This window comes from Juglans microcarpa x Juglans regia, chromosome 6S, assembly GCF_004785595.1.
Source record: "Juglans microcarpa x Juglans regia isolate MS1-56 chromosome 6S, Jm3101_v1.0, whole genome shotgun sequence".
NCBI classification, from domain to species: Eukaryota; Viridiplantae; Streptophyta; class Magnoliopsida; order Fagales; family Juglandaceae; genus Juglans; species Juglans microcarpa x Juglans regia.
Window position 1 is genome coordinate 4,967,192 of NC_054605.1, and position 15,800 is coordinate 4,982,991.

General features: G+C 41.9%; 3 protein-coding genes across 3 annotated transcripts; 2 read left to right on the forward strand and 1 right to left on the reverse strand.

The window, feature by feature from the left end:
* The first annotated feature begins 6,871 nt into the window (after positions 1–6,871).
* On the forward strand, positions 6,872–7,279 carry LOC121236546. The gene has a single exon (XM_041132996.1). The coding sequence runs from the start codon at positions 6,872–6,874 to the stop codon at positions 7,277–7,279; it is 408 nt and encodes a 135-aa protein (XP_040988930.1).
* A 2,981-nt stretch (positions 7,280–10,260) lies between these two features.
* On the forward strand, positions 10,261–10,692 carry LOC121236547. The gene has a single exon (XM_041132997.1). It carries the CDS (start codon positions 10,261–10,263, stop codon positions 10,690–10,692), a length of 432 nt encoding a protein of 143 aa, XP_040988931.1.
* A 1,450-nt stretch (positions 10,693–12,142) lies between these two features.
* Positions 12,143–13,073, reverse strand: LOC121236548. Its single transcript, XM_041132999.1, has 2 exons — positions 12,993–13,073; positions 12,143–12,916 (listed from the first exon to the last, which is right to left on the reverse strand). The coding sequence occupies exons 1-2, from the start codon at positions 13,071–13,073 to the stop codon at positions 12,143–12,145; spliced, it is 855 nt and encodes a 284-aa protein (XP_040988933.1).
* Positions 13,074–15,800: the final 2,727 nt, after the last annotated feature.

The window sequence follows — 15,800 nt, forward strand, 5'->3', positions numbered from 1 at the left end:
CTCAAGTACTTGTGAAAATGGAGGTAATGCCTTGTATGACATCTTGAGGTATGGTGATTAAGTCTCAAAAATGTACAAATAGTGAGTGGTTTTCGCCTTCACATCATGCATGACTTTGGGGCTATTAGGAGCAGTGGATGGCTTGCTATGGGTGGGTGGAAACTTCCTTAAAAAGCTTTGCCAAGGTGGCCAAAATTTGTGGGCCTTAAACAAGTGGGCTTCATTAAGGGTTTAAAGAGGGTTTGGTTAGGATTTGAGATGCTATCAAGCTCAAATTCAACTTTTATTGACTTAATCAAAATTTCAAGGTTTGAAGGGTTGGATAATGATGTCATAATTTGAATTTGAGAAATTTATAGAATGTGGACGTGATTTAATCAAGTGATTAAACACAATACTAGAAATCAGATCAAATAGGGTTTCGAGGCCAACATTAGGGTTTGGAGAAACCGTTTAGGGTTTCAGTTTCAACCAAGATTTTGGGATTTCAATTGGATTCTAAGTATTTACGGTTTCAATAGGGTTGAAAGCTTCTTTGGTTTGGCACAATTTGGATGGTTGGATGGAATAGGGTTTTGCTTAGGCATGATCTCACAAATTGATTTCCTTCACAAACCATCACATGATTCCTCTTGGTGCCAAGTTTCTAATACTATTCTCCAAGTGTGGCTAAGATCTTTCCATGTGTCCAAATAAAATTTCTCTAGCCTAATTTGGACATTCCACACTGTAATTTTGAAGACACTGCACTAGGTACTACTATTGAGGTTAGTATTCACTTTGGGAAAGTGAACATTAAACTTAGCACTGAAAAATATTAAATATACATACTAAACTAGATGTGCAATTCGTTTATCGAAATTCAACACCGAAGTGCCTTGAAATAAACAAAACGCGTTTTTGAACAAGTGTTTCGTTTGAAAATTGAAAATGAGATTATTATGCCATAAAATCCTAAATAATAAACTGAGTCTAATGGCGCAAACCATATCACAATCTGACACTTCTAACTATCTCAAATAAAAAAAATCGAGCTTCTGGCACCATAGTGAGTGGCAACACTAGCTTTGCTGATAGACCAAAACCTATGCGAATGGTCGATTCGTGAACGAGGTTTCTAAAACCTATAGAAATTGTACCATTGAGTTTCTAGCGGCCTGTTACATGTGGGCCTCTTGTAACGCCCGTCCTTGTGGTGGGTCTTTTTATAAAATATTTTGAGAAAGACGACGGGAATTACCGTCCGATTTAAAACTTTTTGCTTCTTTCCAGGGTGCAAGACTCTACATTTATAAAATAAAAATGTGCTTTTGTAATAAAAGAGCTTTACAGCTGAAAACATCAATTTTAATAATAAAATGCCTCTCTTACATTTGAACCTCGTGCCTAGACTTCCGTGCTCTTCCCCATGGGCCGTGTCCATCCCGACGCGTACTTCATTTCATTCCTTGTGGGGGGAAGGGACATGCATAAAAACTAAAATGAGTCAAAGACTCGTAAGGATTACTTCATGCAGTTAAAATATAACAACGTAGGTTTTCATTCATGCATTCATCATTCGTACATACTATACATACATGCGTGTGTGCATACGTGCGTTCATTTGAAAACATCACTGGACGGGGTTTTCCTTTCTTTTCGTAAAACATTTCACCCGTCAATATGCAAGAGTGCAGTGCCTTCATTTCTTAAAGTGCATTCGTGCACGCGTACATACGTACATACATACATTCTTTTTTATCACTTTCATAGGCCGGTACACACTGTTATGCCCCGTGTGTTAGGGTTAGCGGCCCTTTGACCTGGATCCCGCCGTGGCCACAGGTTAGGAATCCCTTTTCATAGGGGGCAGCACTGGGTGTACTACCAATACTACTTACCCGGCATTGCAATCTGCCCATTCATTAGTACCCTTTCATTCATTCATGTGGCCGTTACGTATCTTCATACATTTCATGCTTTCATTCATTCTTTCATTCATTCATTCATGCTAGCTCTAAAGAGCTGGAGCTTTCATTCTGTTCTTTCTTTCATTTAACATGAGAAAACATTTCTTTTCATGAGAAAACATCATTTCGTGAGCATGGGCTCGAACGTCCTCTTTCATTACGTCCATGAGCATCACCTCGCGGCATTCACAAAAGTGTCAGTTCGCACCGTCCATAAAAAATAAAGCACAGGCTCAAACTTCGCCTTTCGCGGCATCCGTAAGCATCACCTTGAACGTTGGCCTTCGCAGCGTCCATGAGCATCACCTCGTGGCGCTCGCGACAGCGTCGATCTGTTGGATCCATGAAGGCGTCGGTTCAAGCCCATCTTTAGTGCATTTACATCAGTTCATTTTCTTTGAAAATACATACAATAGATACATCTTATAGTCATCCATTCGCATGCGTACAATTAATAACTTTGGGTGCGTAAAAAGGGGCTTTCATGGAGGGGCCATACATACATATACATTCGAAAGCATAACATCTTCTTTCGTAAACATTTTCTTAAAGAGAAGAGCTTTTCCTTTTCGTTTCGTAATTTCTAAAGAACTCCAGAAGGGCATGAACGTAATACTTAACTGGAGTCCATGCTACTTTCATACCATGCAGTCCATTCATGCGCGTGTCAGCTAGCAACCTACATGCATACATCATCTTAACGTCATTCTCTATCTAATGCATAAGCAACTGAACTAGAAATAGAACTACACTATACTTGAAACACTCTCCTTCTATCATGTGCACTTACGTGCCCTTCACTATGTTAAAACCTTCGGGCACCACTTACGGTCACCACATCTTCCAACTCAACGTCTTGCCTCGAGCGCTCATTCACTAAAGTAAACCCATGATTCACCCTAGGATTAAGACACTAAGACCTCAGTCTTATTCTCCTTATTGAACTCATCTTGATGCATGACTCAGACCAACTAAGTCACGCATCCCAATCCTAGACAATACACCATTCACTACCTCCATACATCTTAGCCCATACTAATCCTCATTCCCATCCATACAAGCCACACGGCTCTGAGCCAACTATGAGGCTTAAGCACTGTGTAACTGTGCTCAGGACAGATTACCCATTAGATATGGTGAATCCGTCCGGCACATGTGTCTATCCAGATTACACATGTACCTTACCCCTTTATCACCTAAAATCAACATATAACATGTTGATCATCTGCTCGTAGGGATGAGGGCCATATTCTGATACCAACATTCTCTTAACTCGGCTAGCATGACTCTTCATGCTATCCGTCCCTTCTTACAGTTCATCCCAACACTTAACGTGACAAAACTCCGTTCACAACTACGCCTTGCGTCACGTCACATAGCTCGAGACTACTCTCAAGCTACACCGTCACCTTGTCACGTCACCTGATATCCTGTTACGTCACTTCTATACCAACTTCTAACTCGTCACGAGTACGGTTCCTCACATACTCCCATAACATCATGACATCTCGTCACGTTCCCGTTACGCCATTCCAAAGCTAACTCCTTATCTATCGTAAGCACGACTGTCAGTAACCATGTCACTTCATGACGTTGCCCAATTATGCTTATGCTACGCACTCTTACACTTATTCTGCTACTACACCCATACTTCTAGCCATAAGTCCATCACAGTGACACTTGTCACCTCAGACTACAGACTGCACCATAACTACTTCGGGACACTGTTCCACAGTTCCCGACACTACTCATCTCGTTCTACACCCATCAACTGCACAACCATCCTTATCTCTACGACACGACACATGGAGTATCGCTGCCTCGTGGAGTACACTCCACATATACTCCCTTTCCACACGCTACAACCTATCATCAATATGGCATACCCGCCATACGATGCATCACTCCACCACATGGAGTACACTCCGCGTATACTCCATACACGTTACGCCACATTACCATTACGGCATACCCACCGTATGGTACATCGCTCCACTACATAGAGTACACTCTGCGTACACTCCATACACATTACTCCACATCACCATCATGGCATACCCGCAGTATGGTGCAATGCTCCATCCTCCCGTTACACACATCACGCCATACAGAGTATACTCAGCGTGTACTCTTCGCATTCCACAATACGCCAGGAGAATATATTCTACATATACTCTCATTATCCCACACTACGCTATACACAAAGTACACTCAACGTGCACTATTCCCACTCCACATGCCACGTCACCAATACAGCACATACTCCACAACCACATTACACGGCACAACCACGCCATAATTACAGCACAAACTCCACAACCGCATTACACGGCACAACCATGCCATAATTACAGCACAAATTCCACAATCATACATCACCGCACACTTCACAACACAGAATGCCTAACACTTCACAGCGCACTACACAATATGCCCAACACTTTACATACACGGCACATCACATCACCACACTACATAGATATGCCCAACACTTCACAGTGCACTACACAGCGCATCTCCATACTACACAGTCATTCATCTAATACTAACAGCACAATCTACAACCTAGTCCACTAATCAATATCTAACATAAATAACGAGAGATAGAGGATTATACCATCGACGGGATAACCCGTGCGTTGCTCGCTAATCGTCATAGTCGATGACGTCGGAGAGGTCGTACGTGGCGACTAACCCACGTACGTTGACTGTTTGGGTGTTTGGATAGTTAAGTGTGGTCTTGGAAGGGCTTGTGAAGGCCCTGTGTTGGTGGCTATGAAGGGCGGTACACAGCGTACCAAACCGTGTATAGTGGAGGTCAGTCACACGCAGTGACTGTCCGTCATGTGCAGTGATTACCCACCACATAAAGTGGTAGTTTGGGACCATGGGCTTGGCTAAGGGAAATGAGGTGGAACTCTTGGTGGCGTCGATATGGCGCCACTGTGGCTCACGGCCACAGTTCTGGCCACACAGTGGAGGAAAGGCCGTGGGACAGTGAGAGAGAGTGTGCGTGCATGGGTGGCAGATTGGGGCCATGGGAGGTTGGCTTGGCTTGGTGGTGGCTTGAGGATGCCGAAGAGGGTGGTTACCCGCCGTGCGTGGCGGCGCACGGCGATGGGGGATGCACAACCCGTGCGTGCGTGAGGAGGAGACCCGTGCATGGAGGAGAGGCCATGGGCCTCTAGTCCAAGGGAGGAGGAAGGGGGAGGTAAGGGGAGGTCCACGGTGATGCCTGGTGGCCGTGGGAGCTACGCACGGCGACGCACGGTGAGGAAATGGGTTAGAGACCCATTTCGGGTTCTTGCCGTGGAAGGAGAGGGAGGGCTGCACAACAAGGGCTGGCTTCGGTGGAGGAGGATGATGGCCGACAAGAGGAAAAGCTGCCGTGGGAGTGGTGGCGCAGTAGGACGGTGCACGGCGGCGCTACGTGCATCAAGCCCATTCGAGCTTTACACTTCTAAAAGGGAGAAAGGGAGAGCATGAGGGAGAGATACCGGGATGGAGGGAAACCACAGATATAGAAGTGGTACCGTATCAAGGTTTTCACTGGACTCCGAGTTTTGATGAAGACAAAGAACCCTCTCTGGTTCCAATGTGGGTTGTACTTTTGGGACTACCTCCAAACTTCTATCATCAGTCCTTCCTGGAAACGATTACAGCCCCTATTGGTAGGTTCTTGCGGAGGGATAATGCGACCAAATGTGCCACACGAACTGATGGTCCTTGGGTGTGTCTCGAGATGGATGCAGCAAAAAAACCGTTACGTGGGATATGGATTGGTATTCCTCATAGGATAACCAATTTGTATATTGAGATTGAATATGAGAATTTGCTTGCTTTTTGCACTAGATGTAATACCCAAGGGCATAATTTAAAAACTTGTCGCTGGAAGGAAGGTGGAATGAAGGTGTCGGACCAGAAACAGGAGGAGGGTGAGGAAAGGAGGAAGGATTTGGTGTCAACAATGCAGGTGCATCAGGTGGATGACATGGTCGGGAAGCCTGTGGTTTTAGGTATTCAGGATTCTTTAATGGTACTGGAGCCTGTTCAAGTGATTTTGGAAATTGGAGGACCAAGTAACGAAGGTGTTATGGACCTTCAGTTGGAGGAAGGTGAGGTGGAGGATGATAATAGGGATAAGCAGGTGGCTGTGGGTGGCATTGAGTCTGACAATATGGACAGTGTTGAGTCTGGGCATGTGGGTTGCGGTGATGTTGAGAATGGGATTGGTGAGGAGGCTAAGAAGGTGAAGAAGGTTGACGTGGAGATTGGTGATAGCTATACGGAGAAATTGGTAAGTCCTTTGCTAGTGAAATCTATGGTGAACAAGGAGGTATGCTTGGTGCTAGAGCAAGTGCAACAGCCTGTTGCTGAAGTGTCGGAACTCATGAGTCATGTGATCATTGATGCTGCGGAAAAGTCAGGGCACAAGGTACGGGATGACAAGGCTGCGGTGAATCTGCCTGAACAGGTGGACCTAGACGTTGTGGATGCACATGTGACAGTGCTGATTGGGGGGTGGGCTTTAGAACTTGAAGGTAATTGTGTGGACCATTTGAGTGAAGCAAAAGACTGCCCTTCTGACTATGATTTTCCGAAAAAACAAAATGGTGTCAAAGGTGGTAGATTTCAATGAAGCTCGTCTCGAGTTCCTAGCAAACCCGCTTGATTAAATTTATGATGTGTAAATCGTTTTTTTTTTTTTTGGAATATCTGTGGTCTGCATTCGTCATAGAAGTGGTTCTATAAATTGGTAAGGAAGTTGCATATAAATTTTCTTATGGTGGCTGAGCCTTTTGTGAATGAGGAAAAAATGGAGGTGTTAAAAAGTTGCTTGAAGTTTGAGGCATGTTATTCGAATCAGCAGGTTGGTGGTAAGCTATGGTTGTTTTGGGGGAAGGGGGAAGGATCTGCAGGTCATGGTACTGAGTTCGAGTGCCCAACATGTTACAGTTTCTATATTATTTGACTCTCATCCGATTGTTGTTTCCGTGGTCTATGCTAAATGTAACTATTTGGAACGTAGAGAGTTGTGGAGCCAGCTCCAACTAGATTTGCCGACTGATGACCCATGGCTTTGTATTGGGGATTTTAACATTATTCGTGAAGATATGGAGCAACGTGGTGGTCGACCTCGATTGTGGGTGGCCATGGAAGATTTTAATGACTTTATTGATTCTTGTGGCCTGACTGAGATGAAGTCGGTTGGGAGTAAATTTTCTTGGTGCAATGGTCAAAAGGGGATGGCTTGCTCTTGCTCGAAGCTTGATCGTTGTTTGTTAAACCCAGTGGCTGCCAGTCTAATGTTTGAGGCGTTCGTGAAATAACTGCCTCGTACCATTCGGACCATGTGCCGATGTCCTTTGTGCTGAAGCCTCCTGCTTCTCGGTATGGTCCTTCCTCCTTTAAATTTGCAACAAATGTGGGTATCCCATGAGAATTTTAAAGATGTTGTTCAGGCATTTTGGCAAGAGTAGTCTGGGGATTTGGGTCTTTTTGTTTTAGCAGGAAAATTAAAAAAGCTGAAGCCGGTTCTTAAGGAATGGAATCTTAGAATTTTTGGGCGCACTGAGGATAATATTCAGAGATTAGAAAGGCAAATTGAACGTCTGGAAGGTTGTCTTCAATCTTTTTTTTTTTCAGAAGAGGTTGAGTCGGCTTTATTGCTTGTAGAGGATGAATTATCGATGTGGTTACAAAGAGAAGAAACTAGGTTGTCACAATAGGTGAAGCTCCATTGGATGGAAAAAGGGGAGGCATCGGCTCAATTCTTTAAGTCGTTTGCGTCCTTCTCGAAGCTTGTAGTGCAGGAGATGCACTTGCGGGATGGCTCTACCTTGGATAGTCCTGAAGCTATCCATCCGGGTGCAGTGGATTTTTTCAGCTCGTTTCTTAGTGCCCGACCTCGTAGAGACCTTCTGGTCCTGTCTTTGTATGTGGAGAAGACTGTTTTGGAGGAGGAAAGCAGTGGTCTTATACAGCTCCCTTCAATCCAAGAGGTGAAAGATGCTATGTTCTCAATCCCAACAGATAGTAGTCCGGGTCCAAATGGCTTTGGATCTGGATTCTATAGATCGTGTTGGGATATCATTGAAGCTGATGTGGTGGAAGCAGTAAGAGACCTCTTTCGTGGGATTCCTTCGCCGAGATTTTATTCGGCTTCTTACATTGTTCTTATTCCGAAAGTCCAACAACCTAGTGGTTTTGATAAGTTTCATCCGATAAGCTTATGTTCAGTAGTCTACAAGGTTTTCTCAAAAATTATGGTTCGTAGGCTGTCGCCTATTTTGAGTAAAATTGTCTCCCCGAAACAAGGTGCCTTCTTACCTGGTAGAAGTATTTATGAGAATATTGCTCTGGCCCAAGAAATGGTTCATATGATTAATAAACATGTTCGTGGTGGCAATGTACTTATTAAAGTGGATATGGAAAAGGCGTATAATCTAGGATTTTCTTCTACACGTCATGAGCACGTTTGGTTTTTCTCGGCGTGTCTGTGAGCTAATCAAACAGTGTATATCCACCCCGTGGTTCTCTGTAGTTATGAATGGAACGACAAAAGAATTTTTCCCAAGTGGTCGTAGATTGCGACAAGGGGACTCGTTATCCCCCTATTTATTTATTTTGGTGGAAGAAATTCTTTCTCAGTTGTTGAAGCATAATTTTGCGGCGGGTAAAATTGTTCCTTTTTCACATCCGCATGGTGCACCTTTAATTTCACATTTATTATATGCTGATGATGTTATTGTATTTGCCAATGGTGGACGATCCTCAATAAGAGTGATCAGGAACATTTTTGAGTTATATGCAGATTGGTCAGGTAAGAAGGTAAGCAAAGAGAAGTCTTCGATATTTTTCTCTAAGCGTATTCCTGCTGTTGTGAGACGGTATTCCTTACGCCTAACGTCTTTCACTGAAGGTCTGTTTCCTGTGAAATATATGGGGGCCCCTCTTATTGCTGGTCGTTTAAAGGTATTTGTTTTGATGGTCTATTGAGCCGAATTCGAGGTTGTTTGGGGGGGTGGAAAACAAATTTGTTGTCAGCTGGTGCTCGGGTTGTATTACTAAAGCATGTTGTATCTAGTATTCCAGTTCACTTGTTCTTTGTGATTCATGCGCCTAAGGCTGTACTGGATGCTTTGAATCGCCCCTTGAGCAATTTCTTCTGGGGTTTTTCGGATGGTAAGCCAAAGCGAAAATGGGTCGCGTGGCATAAGATTTGTACACCAATCCAGGAGGGAGGCTTGGGTTTGCAGAAGTTGGAGGAAGTTCAAAACGCCCTTTTCATGAAGTTTGCATGGAAGTTTTTGTCTCAACAATCACTATGGTCTCTTTTTTCCAAGGCTAAATATGTTAGAGATAGGCATGATACGTTGACGGACCAAAAAAAAGGCACTTCCTTTTGGCGTTGTGTTATGTCCATGATACCGAAAATCCTGAGTCATTCCTCATGGCGGGTTCGGGAGGGGGAGGTCTCGTTTTGGCATGACCCTTGGTTGGCGTCTGGAGCTCTAGTGAATGCCTGTAAGATCACGGATCAGCCTTGGTTGAAGATACGGGAATGTAGGCTCCAAGATGGCTGGGATGTGGAGTTGTTAAGAAGGTTAGTGGGCAAAAATAAGTTAGAAGAGATTCTGGAGTGCCTTGGTGATCCTAAGGAAGGAAAAGATTTACTTATATGGCAATCGAATACGAGTGGTGAATTCACATCAAAATCGGCTTGGGATTGCATTAGAGTTCATGCTCCGAAGATCACTTGGGCTAACTGGATTTGGAATTCGGCTTTGCCCAAGAAGTATTCGGTTACGTTGTGGAGAGCATTACATTTTGCCCTTAGTGTGGATGAGAGTTTGAAATCTTTGGGAGTTTCGTTGGTCTCCAAGTGCGAATGTTGTGCTCCTGGGAGTGTAGAGACTCAAGACCACGTACTTGCCACAGGGATGGTTACAGCGGAAATATGGCGTCGTGCGTCCTCTCAATTTGGTATCCCGTATGACCGACAACGATCTTGTACCTGTCGTTCTAACATGGTCTCTTTGGGTTTGGAGGCGCAGAGCCTGTATGGAAGGTAGAGTGAATTCGGTGGAGTCATTATGGTTGTCGATAAGAGCTGCCATCGCTTGGGTAGGTAGGTCTATGGCTTCGAGCTGGAAAAAAGTTTAATATCGGGAATGAATAGATTTTACAGGCCTTGGTGACCGATAAAAGTCCCGCATCGAAAATGTATTTGCCTTGTCAATTGGCAAAAGCCGGAGTCGGGTTGGTTTAAATTAAATGCTGATGGAAGTTGCTTGGGTATCCGGGACGTATGGGGATGGGAGGTCTTATTCGGAATGAGTTTGGGCGATTGAAGTTGGCTTTTGCAAAAAATCTTGATCAGGGAACGAATAATATGGCGGAACTTTTAGCTCTTTATTATGGTTTGAAGCACTGTACGGATTTGGGTTTACAACAAATAGAAGTGGAGATGGATTCGTTGTTAATTGTTAACTGGTTGGAGAAGAAGAGATGTGGTATCTGGTATCTCGAAGATTATTGGGAGGAAATTCTACAAATTCTATCGAGCCTAAGATTGAAGATACGGCATGTTTATAGAGAGTGTAATGCCGAGGCTGGCTTTTTAGCTCGACTGGCTTCTAGACAACATTTTGGGATGTGGGTACATCTTCGTGATGTTCCGCATCAACTTAAAGGAATATTAAGGGTGGATAAGCTTGGTTTGCCAGCTATGCGGTGTTAGTGGTCGGTTTGTCCGTTCCTAGTTGGGTGGTTATTTTCAGGCTTGTTTTGGTTTGATTTGTTGTTTGGCTTGAGTTTTAGGATGTGTATACGGTTTTCCTCCACCATAAGTGAGGTTTTCTAATAAATTGGGCGGGGGTCACTAGCGAACATGTAACCTTCGTCTCTTTATTTAAAAAAAAATATCAATTTGTACATTTACTTTTGTGAAAGAAAAATACTTGGGGGCAGATAAACTGGACCCCCCAAATGGATCGATGCTTTTTTTTTTTACTTAATGGTTAAGAAAATGTTTATTAGTGAATTGATGTATTTTTTAAAAATGTTTAAACATGTTTAAAAAATATGTAAAAGAATAGGTCCAAACTATCGATACCTATAGCGAGATCTTTTATAAAATCTCTTTATGATTAAAAAATTTCTTTTTTATAAATTATTTTTTATTTAGGAGCTTTGGGATACGAGCAAAACAACTACATAAGGAAAACGCTAAATCCACCGAGGGTTGAGAATAGGTATTTGCAACCGTGAATTGTGCAACCGCAGCGTAATCGCTTTGAAAAAAGTGAATAATATATGGCACCCACATGAAAAAATTTAATTTTTTAATAGTGGATCCCACACTTTTTCAAAGTGATTACGCGGTGTTTACGCACTTCACGTTTGTATATAAAATGACGCCTGAAGGTTTGTCCCGACAGTGGGTCTCAATAGGTTTTTTTTTATTTAATGATTAAAAAATATTTTTTAACGATGTGAATTTTTTTAAAAATATTTAAGGATATAAAAAAATGTATGGAAAAAAATTAAAAATAAAAATAAACCAACACAAACCAATGGAGCTGAGCTCAGCGCCTCCAAACTACTGTTTGAATCTCGGTATCATTTCCCACAACTACTCTGCGCTAAACAACAACGTCAGATACAGATATTTCTTTTAAAGGAAAACAATTTCATTGATAACTTAGGCCATACATGATACGTCTTCCATTACAGAGTTTTTAACCTCAATAGGACCATCTTCTAACCATATTTTTTCACTTGCTTCCTTAATAGCTATCTTAGCTGTTGTGTGGGCAGTATTGTTTACAGACCCTGTGTACAAAAGCTAGTCTCCCGGCAGGATGAAGCTCCCTCAGTTATTGCAAGTCCTTTGTCTCCTGGCCAAGCCACGAGTTATCTTCACTTTTGGAAGTGACGGCATCTCTGAAAACTTTGGCATCCCCTTCTAAGATTACTTGACTTAGTCCTAACTCAATGCAGAATTCCATGGCTCTGTGAAGAGTAGAGATTTCTGCTTGGAATGCAGAGAGGACATGCACTTTAGGGGCTGTCAAGCTCGCTTGTAGACCCCCTTCAAAGTCCCTCATTATGATCCCCATCCCCATTCCATTCTTGTCTTTGTCAAAAGTTGCATCAAAATTCACTTTGAAGAAAGGCCGCTCGGGTGGCTACCAAGACTGACTAGGTCCTCTCCCTCGACTCCTTGCTGCTCTATTACTGCTGTTAAGATTGATCTCCTTAAGCAAAGATAGGTCTGCCTGAGCCAAAGCAACAATTGTAGCACGGTTCTTAAACTGAGTTTGAAAAGTATACGCATTCCTCCTAGCCCATATGTGGTAGAACAAGACTACAACCAGTTCAATGCTTTCCTGGTTCAATTTCCCAGTCATCTCTCCCCAAAGCTGCTGGAAGTCAGGATAAAATCTTTTCCATTTCCTAAACAAACTGGTCTCTCCACCCCAAACATCTGCTACTGCAGGACAAACCCATAAAACATGCACTTTTGTTTCTTTCTCTCTTGCACAAACTGGACACAGATTACTCTCAACAATGTTCTCTCTGAGCAGACTGTCTTTTGTAGGACGTATGTTGCTTAGGCATTTCCATATGAGCAGTTTGGCCTTGGCAGGAACTTCTAATTGCCAAAGGTCTTTCCACATCGAATTGTTTCCCCCACCTGTTGAAGGTTCCCCTGAGCTCCTGTTTGACAGTTTGGTTTCTAGAAAATAAGCACTTTTGATTGAGAAGTTTCCCCTTTCTAAACTAGCCCAAATCCTTCTGTCACTTGCCCCACTTCTACTGATAGGTATAGAGCAGATGAGCTTTGCTTCTTCTTCCTTAAAGATTGTTTCCACCAGGTCTATCTTCCAAGAATTACTATCTTCATCAATCAATGCACCCACTTTGGTCTCAATGTCCAAAGTGTTGATAGGAGTCTGAACCTGGAAGGTCACAGGCCTTGGAAAGCCACTTGTCCTTCCAGATTCTTATGCCTTTTCCATTACCCATCCTCCTGACCAACCCCTCCTTTAATAGCCCCAAGCTTGACCAAAGGCTCCTCCATATAAAAGATGGTGATCCTTTCAGCTTAGCATCCATTACATCATAGTCTGGAAAGTATTTTTGCTTGAAAATTCAAGAGGCTAGGGAGTGAGGATCCTTTATCATTCTCCATACTTGTTTTGCTAGAAGAGCTCTGTTAAAGCTGTAGAGATCCCTAAAACCCAAGCCCCCTTGGTTTTTTTACTGAACCCATATACTTCCAAGTTTTCTAGTGAATCCCTTTACCATCTCCTTGATGACACCACCAAAACCTGGCCAAGAGTATTTCAATTTCTTTTAAGAGTAATATTGGCATTTTAATCACACTCATAGAGTAAGTTGGGATTGCCTGCAACACACTCTTGATAAACACTTCCTTCCCAACTGAAGATAAGAACATAGTTTTTTAGATGTTGATTCTTTTCCAAATCTTCTCCTTTAAGCTTCTGAAAGTATCATATTTTGATCTTCCTACCACAATAGGGAGACAAAGATATCTATTATAATTATTGCACCACAAAATGAAATCCTTTGTTTCCACCTTGGTGTTTGAACTAAAAAACACACTAGTTTTCTCTTCATTTAAAGTTCGGCTCAATGTTTTTTCATATTGAATCAAAATTTCATAAATCTGGTACACTCCACCAACTTTGCTTTACAAAAAGTTATACAGTCAACAGCAAAGAGTAAGTGATTGATTCTCAGTCCACCCCGAGTCAACCCCCTTGATAAGACCACTTGATTCAACCTTGTATGGGAGAGAACTGAGACCTTTTGCACAAATCAAGAATAAATAAGAATGGGTCACCTTGTTTCATTCCTCTGGAAGAAAGTTTCACAACATAAAATAATAGTCTCTCTCTTTGTTGTTATTATTATTATTATTTTAATTTATAAGTATGTAAAGTAAATAACAGGAAAATAGTAATTTTATCATTATCCATACCATAAAATAATAATCTATCATTGTTATTTTTATTATTGTTACTTTAATTTATAGGTACGTGTTAAAGGTAAGAATCTCTGGCACAAATAAATGGAAAATAAAATAAAATAAAAGACAGAATGACAACAAAGTCATATGAGCTCCTTAACAAATTGATTTCCCATCACAGTCAGAAAGCCTCGATGTAACATTCGGGCTCTAAGCCCAGTTCTTTGAAGTCAGCCCAGTTGCACGAAGCCAGCCCACGAGCACTTGATGAGAGACTCGATCGGCGTCGTTTTGGTGAGTGTTTAATTCCCCTTTTCTACTGCACTACTTTTCTTCTACACGGTTTCTTCCCACTACACTGCATTTCCGCATATCGCTCAAACCGTGCGCACCAAACCCATAACTCTTGCATTTGTTTTACCTCTTATCACGCTCAAGAAACGAACTCGCACCATTCTGCAGACCTTTTCAATCGGTTCCTCTCAATTTTTCTATCCCTTCACCGTGCGTTCAACCCGGGTGTTGGAGCTTCAGCTTTTGACTCCACTACTGTTTTTTTTTTTTCTCTTGAACAACCGTTGGTAATTCCTTCTCTCAATCTAGCTTCTCTCTTTCATTTTTTTTTTAATTTCTATTTCTTCCTTCTTCTTCCTTTTTTTCTGGTTTACCCGCGCAGGCCTCTCTTCTATGCGGGTTTGCCCTGTTTTGTTTACACACACAAACCACTCTGTTTTGCTTGCCGTATGCACACACTCAAACTTCTCAAGCTTTCCTTGCACAGGTCACTTTCTCTTTCTCTAGAGATTGTTGTGAATTTTCTGGGCATAGACTACAGTGGGTTGTGTCGATTTGAAGTGATTTGAAGCTTTCGTGACTCTGTTAGGTAAGTCACTCCCGAAGCCTTTGGTAGGGTTTGGATATTGTGGTCGGTTGTGAAATGTAGTAATGTTACTGATTTGAGTGTGGCGTGGGTAAGATTTTTGCACCACTACAGTGACTTTTGGGCAATCTGTTACAGTTATAAATTTATATTGTGTTGGTGTTTTATATGTTGGATTGTGGTGGAGTGTGATGGAATTCTTGAAGTTGAGGAGTATGATTTTTGGATGGCTTTGTGAGATTGTTTTGGACTATTAATTGAAACTAGTTGGTGCAAATTTATGGGTGTTTTGAGCTAGTTGTATTGGATTTTTTATGCAAGTCTCGAATTGTTGAATGACTAAAATATTGATGCTTGTACTGAAAATTTTATTTGAAGGTTGGAGGTGAAGTATGGTTGGGGTTATGTTTTAATCATTGGAGTTGTTGTTGGGGGTTTTGGAAATTATTATGGTTGGTTTGGTGTTAATAAAAGGTGGCTGTTTTGGGTTTTAAATGCGAATGGTTTGAGGAGAGTACTGTTCGGATTTAATTGTTATGATAGTTATTGAGTTAAAAGGGACTGTTTTGGTTTATAACTCAATAAATAGTAGCTTACTGTATTGGTTTATTAAATGTTGGGAATATGTTTTGTTTAGGTGGTGTCACTACTAGAGTTCCAACTCAAGGTGTTGATAATACACGGAAGTCAGGTAAGCGGGATTCATATACTAGATTTGCATAAAAGAAATAAAATGAGGTTGGCTTTGAAAATATGCATGCTTGTTTTTCAAAAGAAATCTGAAAACGACCTCAGACGTTTGTTTTGCATGTGCATAAATTCTACATAAGATAAAGTATTTTTCTGTCATGACTGGTGTAGACATGAGCTAATTTTGTGTATTCTGTTTCTGAACTATGCAAAAAAGAGCGAATATGAAAATATAAAAATTTTTGCTATGAATAAATGAAGATGTTTTGGATTCTATTTA

Coding starts and splice junctions, on each gene's coding strand:
- LOC121236546 (XM_041132996.1), top strand. CDS start 6,872: ATGGTACTGAGTTCGAGTGCCCAACATGTTACAGTTTCTATATTATTT.
- LOC121236547 (XM_041132997.1), top strand. CDS start 10,261: ATGGGGATGGGAGGTCTTATTCGGAATGAGTTTGGGCGATTGAAGTTG.
- LOC121236548 (XM_041132999.1), bottom strand. CDS start 13,073: ATGGATGCTAAGCTGAAAGGATCACCATCTTTTATATGGAGGAGCCTT. Junction 12,917..12,992: donor GGCTATTAAAGGAGGGGTTG/GTCAGGAGGATG, acceptor GTGACCTTCCAG/GTTCAGACTCCTATCAACAC.